Below are 8,973 nucleotides of genomic sequence, written 5' to 3' on the forward strand. Positions count from 1 at the left end.
TTACTTACGACATAGAAAAAATAACAATGCGTTTTTAACAAAAAAACTGTCAAAATATTTTTATTTTAAAGGTAACAATTAAAATATGTCTCCTGTGAAAAACAACGTGTTTGGACCAATAACATGTGTTATACTGAGTGTTCATCGTAGCGAAACAAAGCAGATCTATGGTCATCTTAATCCGATGGGTGTGATCGTGTCACTTTTATTGGGGTGTCATCCACAGACAATAAATCAGTCAGTTGAACACCTTATGTTGAATATTCCTGATAATGACTCTATTCTTTATGAAATTCTTATAGACTCGCCTATAAGACCTTAAGGTTCAAAATCAGGACCAAATTTCCCCGTCTTATAGTCGAGAAAATACTGTACTTCTTCAAAGTCCAATGTGAGATTCTCCATTTTTTGGTCTATATTTGAATTCTTTAATCAAAATGAGTAACTCCAAAAACATTATAACAGTGGAGGGAGGTTACCAGTGAGACTAATTATATTGCCAGCTACAAATGTGCGAGGTTGTTTTTAACTTTATGTCAGCAATCATCAACCTTGACCTTGACCCTACCAACTCTAAATGCAATCCAATGAAGGTTCACATGAGCTTGCTATATACCAAATTTCATCACTAAACATATTGACAAATGTCAGTAAATTACCAAATTTCATCACTGTACCAAATTACATCTTCGTTTCATTATCATAACATATATTTCACTGAAACCAGGTAAAAAACCACCTTAAAAAAACCTCATCAGATGTACATGTATCTGTTTCTTGATAAAAAAAAACAAAAAAAAAACTCACCTTCTGCCGGCCAAACTTGTCCCCCATGTAACCCCAGATGGGAGCCATTATACACATCCCGATGAACACAACCTGCAACATACACAAGTATTGTAAGGGCTCAGAAGAAAGTGATAATGTAAACCAGTCTTAACCCCCTAGTGAGCTCTTGTTATGGCGGTTACCAGAACAATTACTCTTGTCCATATTTTCATAGCAGTGAATTGTTGGTTCCTTTTCGTGTGCGGCTTGTTTGTTGTTTTTTGGCCTGGATCCTTGTACCTTTAAACAGAATCTTGATTCTATTTAAGGCTTCTGGGCTTGTCCCTATAGTTCCATTGCTTTATTATGTTCAGTATAATAGTACTGACAGATACTTGTGTACTTAATTATATTTTAATTGATGTTTGTCGACCAGATTCCAACAATGTTGAGTCTGCCAATGTCACGATCATGATATAGTTCTGTGCAAGATTGATGACTTTGTATAGAAGGGTTGGAAAGTTGACAGTCATGTCACACAAGCCAAGACAATAAATAGTATATGACCAATGATCCATGAGTGTAACCTTGACTGTTGAGGTTCATTCCAACCCTCACGCAGGGTGTTCTATGGAAACTTGGCAAACCTCATTACCGCAAAATACCCTACGGTCGGGTTGGGATGAACCTATCTTACACTCTCAGCCATGAAAGATACTTATAATCTTAAATGGGTATTAATTTATGAACAAGTTAAAATAAAATGCACAAGTGTTTCAAACTGATAACTTGACCAAATAAAAAACAGAGTAAACCAGACTGGTCACACACTCACAGTGGTGATAAAGGCGACGTGAAACTGTTCAAGCTGCCACTCACACCGCAGTACCGGTGACAGCACAGCTAACAACATCATCTCCATTGAATCAGCTGCCTAGAAACACAACGCATACATACTGGATGTCATTTGAGAAAAAAAACAGTGAGAAAAAAAAACAGAACAATAAGAGACAGCAGAAAGTTTATGAATCTTCTGACACAACCCTTGTGCCTGTTATGATTTGAACAGGTCTCAAAAAATAAAATAAAAACATGCCTGCATCTTATCTAACAAAACAATATACAGTATTTATTCTTTAAGATGCATATGCCCTTACAGACATACCACAGGGTCTTTTGTGGGTAAAATATCTAGTCTTGATCTGGGACAAGCCTAAGATGGGAGGAAACCTCTGTAAATGCAACTTATTCTTTGATACACATCCTATCAGCCACCACTTTGTTTCTTGAACACATACTGACATCTTTTTTAAAACGGACTACCCTAGGCTTTCATAACATGGCAGGTTACAAAAACTAATAAATGTTTTATAAACTATGAATGTTTGGTTTATACTTAGTGAGCCTTAAATTTGAAATTAGCCCCGCACATCTTTCAGGACAAAATACAATATCAAATACTAAATATGCAACCAAGCATTTTTCATGTACATTTATATGGCCTTTAAATGCATGTATGCCCATTCTTGGTTAGGCAATGCCAATTTGATACTTATTTTTTCTGGTCAGTAGATCTTTGGCTTTTCAAATCAAACAAGAGCTGTCACAGTATGTGACGAATGCCCCCGAATGTGACATTGACCTACGAACAAGGTCAGTACATGAAAAGTTGATCTTGCATTTATGTGTCAAATACATATGGCAAGTTATTTTAAATTTCCTCTGAACATAGAAAAATACCACCCATACTTGACAACCTACACTGTTATGTCCTTATATTCAGAATTCCCTTGTGAATAAACACTTAGTGTATCTTTCACCTTAGAGGTAGGGACATGGGTCTTGCACAGGACACGTCGTCTTCGTATGTGGAACACATGTAGCAAGTTATTTTAAAATCTGTCCATACAAGGGAAAGTTACAGCCTGGACACGACAACCTATACCCTATGTCCTTGTATGCAGCACTCCATTGTGAATAAACACTAAGTGTGACCTTGACCTTTGAGGTAGGGACACGGGTCTTGCACGCGACACGTCGTCTTGGTATATGGAACACATGTGGCAAGTTATTTTAAAATCTGTCCATACAAGGGAAAGTTACAGCCCGGACACGACAACCTATACTCTATGTCCTTATATGCAGCACTCCATTGTGAATAAACACTATGTGTGACCTTGACCTTTGAGGTAGGGACACGGGTCTTGCACACGACACGTCGTCTTGGTATGTGGAATGCATGTGGCAAGTTATTTTAAAATCTGACCATACAAGAGAAAGTTACAGCACGGACACGACACCCTATACTCTATGTCCTTATATGCAGCACTCCATTGTGAATAAACACTAAGTGTGACCTTGACCTTTGAGGTAGGGACACGGGTCTTGCAGGTGACACGTCGTCTTGGTATGTGGAACACATGTGGCAAGTTATTTTAAAATCTGACCATACAAGAGAAAGTTACAGCCCGGACACCACAACCTATACCCTATGTCCTTGTATGCAGCACTCCATTGTGAATAAACACTAAGTGTGACCTTGACCTTTGAGGTAGGGACACGGGTCTTGCACGCGACACGTCGTCTTGGTATGTGGAACACATGTGGCAAGTTATTTTAAAATCTGTCCATACGAGGGAAAGTTACAGCCCGGACACGACAACCTATACTCTATGCTTATATGCAGCACTCTATTGTGAATAAACACTAAGTGTGACCTTGACCTTTGAGGTAGGGACACGGGTCTTGCACGCGACACGTCGTCTTGGTATGTGGTACACATGTGGCAAGTTATTTTAAAATCTGTCCATACAAGAGAAAGTTACAGCCCGGACACGACAACCTACACTCTATGTCCTTATATGCAGCACTCCATTGTGAATAAAAACTAAGTGTGACCTTGACCTTTGAGGTAGGGACACGAGTCTTGCACGCCACACGTTGTCTTGGTATGTGGAACACATGTGGCAAGTTATTTTAAAATCTGTCCATACAAGGGAAAGTTACAGAGCCGGACGGATGGACGAACGGACGGACGGACGGACGGACAAACGGTGCGATTTTAATATGCCCACCTTCATGGGCATAAAAAAGAAAAGAAAAATAGGAAAACTGCTTAATCTTATAGCTATACACAGTTTAAAAGTAGTGTATAAACAGTAAAAATTGTTAATTTTAGAAATCTATCAACTAACACATACATAAATAACTTTGTTTTATAGTTTAATAGCTGTTTGATTGCTTTTTGGTGTGTAAGCTTATTTATACTCACACTTGGGCCTTGCCCATTCAGCGAATGCTCCAATTTGTAAGTCATTTGAGGTTTTTGGAGCATAGTGCACAGACAGCATGTAGCCCTGGTTACTTCAAACCTGGGTCTTTATCATGAACCAGTGTATAGCACTGTCTCACTTGACTCCCATTTAATGCCCCTCCCAGAAAATGATTAGTCATTCAAGGTCACTGTGACCTTGACCTTTAGCCCAATGACCCCCAAAATCAATAGGGGTCATCTCCTGGTCAGGCCCAACCTCCAAGTCAAGTTTTAGGGCCATGGGTGCAGGCATTGTTGAGTTATCACTTGGACAAGCTTTTAAATCCTTTTACCATTAAAGGTCACTATGACCTTGACCTTTGACTCGATGAACCCTATAATCAATAGGGGACATCTACTGGTCATGCCCAACCTTCATTTTAAGTTTGGTGACCATACGTCCAGGAATTATTAAGTTATCACTCGGAAAAGCTTTGGTCTACCGACGGACGGACGGACTGACCGACCGACATCTGCAAAGCACTATACCCTTCTTCTTCGAAGGGGGACATAATAAGAGGTATAACCAAAATCTTAGTTCATATAAGACCCTTCTGGAAATCAACACACGATTTACCACTCACAGTGAAAAGCCCACATATGACGTAAAGGCGTATCTGGAAGAATCCAAAACCGATGGACTCCACACCCTCCTCAGCAGTGAATGTGGCCCCTTTCCCAGCCCCATGCCCATTAACTTGAGTGTACAAGACTTCTTCCTCTGAATCCTCCCGCATCAACGACACCGACTCCAGATCTGAAACCATTGTAGGTATTAAATATTAAAAATAATTCTGATGTTATTTTAATCTATTCCCCATAATGGCTAGACTTTTCGCAACTGTAGCAAAATGGCACTTTTTTTCTACTGAAGAGATTATAAGGTAAGGAAAAAATATTGAATTTGCATATTTTCATTCCCAAACATCTTTGGTAGAGAAAGAGCTTTAAATCTACTAATTAAACAAGAGCTATCACAGGAAAGTGACAAATGCCATCAAAAGGCCTCATTGGACAGATAGCCATTAGTATTTGAGCCACTGCAAAGTCACTGCAATATGGTGTGGATGTCAACTCGTCTCAGGGATTAAGCATTTTTCTGTTATCAATTGGATTTTCAGCTCGAGGTCACCTTGACCTCAAAATCAATCGTGTTTCTCTGCTGGTCAATACGAACCTGCCTACCAAGTTTGAGGACTCTGGGCCTAAGTGTTCTGCAGTTATTACTGGGAAACTTATTTTCAGCTCGAGGTCACCTTTGAATCACTGACCTCAAAACCAATAGGGGTCCTCTGCTGGTCATTAACAACCTACATACCAAGTGAGAGTTTCCTCTGCCATAACATTCATCAGTTATTGACTGGAAACTGTTGGAACATAAGGACGGACGGACGTTTCAACATTTCTTCATATAAGTGTTTTTTCTAGGGATGGCAACGAGTACTTAAATTGGTACGAGTACTCAGATAATCTTCTGATCAGGAATCGCTCTGTTACATAGTCGATATGTCGTCTGAATATCATGTATATGGTGAATTTTAAACATTTTTTTATTCCAATACTCGAGTAGTGAATTAGTACTCTGAGTAGGCTGAGGTACTCGGACAATCAATCAAATACTCAAGTATAGTATGAAGGAACTCGTTGTCATCTCTAGTTATTTCCATCCTTAAAATAATCCCCTAAAATGTGTACTTTTATATGTTTTTTCCATAAAAAACATAACCAAACAAACTCTTAACCTAATAGTCGCACCCTTTAAACACCCCTGTGATGACATATACAGTCTGATTACTTTATGCTGCCCTTTAACAATTATATATTTCAAGAATTTAAACAACTGCGATACAATACACACTGTTAAAAAATTAACAACTAAAATTGCTGCATTTTGTTTGCAACAATTCAAGTCACAGCTTTGGAGCCACTCTCGGGATGTTTTAACCAGTAAAATTTGTGTGAAAAAAAGAAGACAAAATAAATTTGATTTTTTAAAATAAATTTTGAAATAAAAAAGTCACTCACCATCTTTGAAGTCAACAGGATCAGTGTCGAGCTTGGTGTAGCGCACTCGATGTTTGGCCATTTTCATGTGCGATGTTTCTTTAATCTATGGCAATCAGTTGTGTGTAGGGGCTGTAAGATGTTAAGTATAACTGATCAAGTCAAAGATAGACAAATTATATATTTTAATATCATTTTATTTTGAATACAAATATGACAATAAATTTACTTCTATAGCCTTCCTTGAAAAGTCAGAGAGCAATTATGATTATAATTATGATTTTCTATTTATGATTATGATTAATTATTTTCCTTTGTTAGAATCTGTATAGCTTTATAAAACAAGAGTGCCAACTCTTGCAAAGTATACCCATTCTATTTGTAGGACACCAAGTTTGGTTATTAGTGGTTGTACACTAAGACAAACTCAGAGAATTTAGAGTGTGCACACCAGTTTTTGCCAATTCAAGGGTCAGAACTCTTGAGTGTCTGAGGCTCAATGGCTGGTTAACAACCCTGACCAAGATATTCTGTTGTGTACTGTAGCAATTACAGGTTCCATGGTCGATCAATTATTCATTTTACTCCAGTCTTGCAACAACTTTTGTACATGCATCGGAGAAAGACGACCATTATTTATAATTTTGAAACCTTGTAGACAAAGTCATTAATATTGAACAGTAACCATAAAAATTGGATTTTTGAAGTTATAAGGTGTTTTTTCTGACATGAATGCTCTTTCTGATATTTAAATAAGATGTGCACTGGAAGGGTATCTACAATAATGAGCCTTCAGTGATACTTGAATTTGTATTATGTTGACATTACTTATGTATCCCTGTGTCGAGCTGCCATAATATACTAAAATCACCAAAGACCATATTTAGGAACAGGACTAAATAGACCTTGGTCAGATACCCTTTTTGCCAGTTTCACACCAAAACCGGTTGTGATTTGTTTGTTTAGACTCATTAGCTGAACAATTCCAGCAAAACCAAGCATTGTGACAAGGACAGTATCTGTTTGACGGATAATCCATGTAACAAGACTGTGAAAGACTGTGAAAGGTTTATATAAATATAAAAAGTAAGCAATTTTATCTATCTATCTATCTTCCTGTGCTGTCGAACCCTTTACAGGGATGTAGACATTTTTGTGCGCGTCAAGCCACAAAGATTGTTAATAGAAGTTAAAAGAATTCAGGCCAAAATACAAATATAAAGGGAGTGAGCGTAAGGGGACCAGACTTCGGAGCTATATTCCAGCTGGGACTGACAATAAGGGTCTGGTATGCCATGAACTTAAGGGGTATGGAGTTGACCTTTATGTTCCTGCGAAGGAAACCTAGAGTTTTTGCCTTTTTTGTTGACCAAATCTGGGTGTCCCACGATAGATCATTTGAAATATCTACTCCGAGGTATTTTGCTGAGGTGACAGATTCTAGGTGTGTATTGTGTAGATTGTATTGTGAGGGGATAGGATGTTTTCTTCTTGAGACGTGGAAAACTTGACACTTGGAGGGATTGAATTCCATATCCCAGTCAAACTCCCACTTTTCTAGCGTCTTAAGTAAGATCATTTTGTAGGGCATAAGACTGACTGAGGTAAGTGACATACTGCAGTGTCATCTGCAAATAGACGCACTTAAGATGTTTTGTGGGAGGTAATTTGATAAATTTTGATAAAAAAAAAGATATTTACAAGTGTAATTACGGAGTGCAGCTCAAAGTAATAGAGCATAATATGTATAGATATTGAAATGAAATGTTATGTTTGTTACCTCAGAAATCTGTCAACATGTTTACTATTCGCCACACAAGCCATCAGACAGACGCTTGGAACTGTGGCAAGGGATCGTCTCAAAACATTCACCGTCACGGTAACATACTACTATTAGCAGTGGCTAGAGAATCGGGGACGCGAATATTTTTACCCCCATGCCAATCATCATCATCATCATCATCATCATAGTAGTAATAGTAGTATATGTAGATTGTAAAAGTTGTTTCTGCCATGAAACAAAGCGTAAACCAAGTTACAAAAGCCAAGTATAATTTTATCAAAGCTTATGAAGTATAATATATACCTTCGAATTGATATGCAAATTAGATTTTAATATTAGTCAAGCCTATACATTTGTACGAATGTGAACTATGAAGGTAGAAACCTTGATCTTATTGGAAAAGGTAAACTTTTAGAACTTTGAACATACGCGCATAAACTCCAAACGTAATTGATTATGTGTAGACTGGAATTCTTCCAACTAGAATTGTCAAAGAAGCAGGAGAAATATATGCAAGTTTATGCAAATCTCAATTAAGTTGTCAATATAACAGATTGTTCATACTACGATAAGCAAAACCATGATTTTTAAAACAAGTTTAGATGAACAGCCAATTTTTAAACTATTATATTTTCTAATAAATTTTATAAGATCAGGCAAACTGTATGAAATTTGATTATCGCTTACATCATGTAACAGCGTGTTACCGAAAAACTGTAAGTTACACAGAAATTTGGAAAGATGTGTTTATTATTAGTACAGCAGTTTGAAAAAGATGTGATAAAAATATCTTACTATAACAAATTAAATAAATATAATCCGTAAAAATATAGAACTTCTCTTCCTCATGATAATTTAATAGTATAATATGCTCATCCTCATATTATGTATGTATGGTGTCCCATTAGAGAACAAAAACTAACCCATTGTAAAACTTTGAAAGGTGACGAAATCCATTGTAAAACTTTTATAGGTGACGATTACCACCTGAATGTCCCCACTTTTCAAATTTGAGAAAAAATCTTAAAGTGTGGACCAAATTAGGTAAAATTAAATTATGATAAAGTTGAATTTAGAATATTTTCCATATCAAATAAATGCATTA

The 8,973-nt window shown here is 37.1% G+C and overlaps 1 protein-coding gene across 1 annotated transcript in view; it reads right to left on the reverse strand.

Annotated features, from left to right (window-relative positions):
- Window positions 1-7,951, reverse strand: part of LOC128231349 (putative transporter SVOPL) — a 45,825-nt gene extending 37,874 nt beyond the window's left edge. The window contains exons 1-5 of the mRNA XM_052944033.1: window positions 7,866-7,951; window positions 6,107-6,217; window positions 4,666-4,838; window positions 1,604-1,702; window positions 808-879 (exon numbers count right to left, since the gene is read on the reverse strand). Of these exons, the coding sequence (XP_052799993.1) occupies window positions 808-879; window positions 1,604-1,702; window positions 4,666-4,838; window positions 6,107-6,173 (411 nt within the window). The 5' untranslated portion in view covers window positions 6,174-6,217; window positions 7,866-7,951. The remainder of the gene's footprint in view (window positions 1-807; window positions 880-1,603; window positions 1,703-4,665; window positions 4,839-6,106; window positions 6,218-7,865) is intronic.
- Between the last annotated feature and the right edge of the window lie 1,022 nt (window positions 7,952-8,973).

This window comes from Mya arenaria, chromosome 4 (assembly GCF_026914265.1).
Source record: "Mya arenaria isolate MELC-2E11 chromosome 4, ASM2691426v1".
NCBI lineage: Eukaryota > Metazoa > Mollusca > Bivalvia > Myida > Myidae > Mya > Mya arenaria.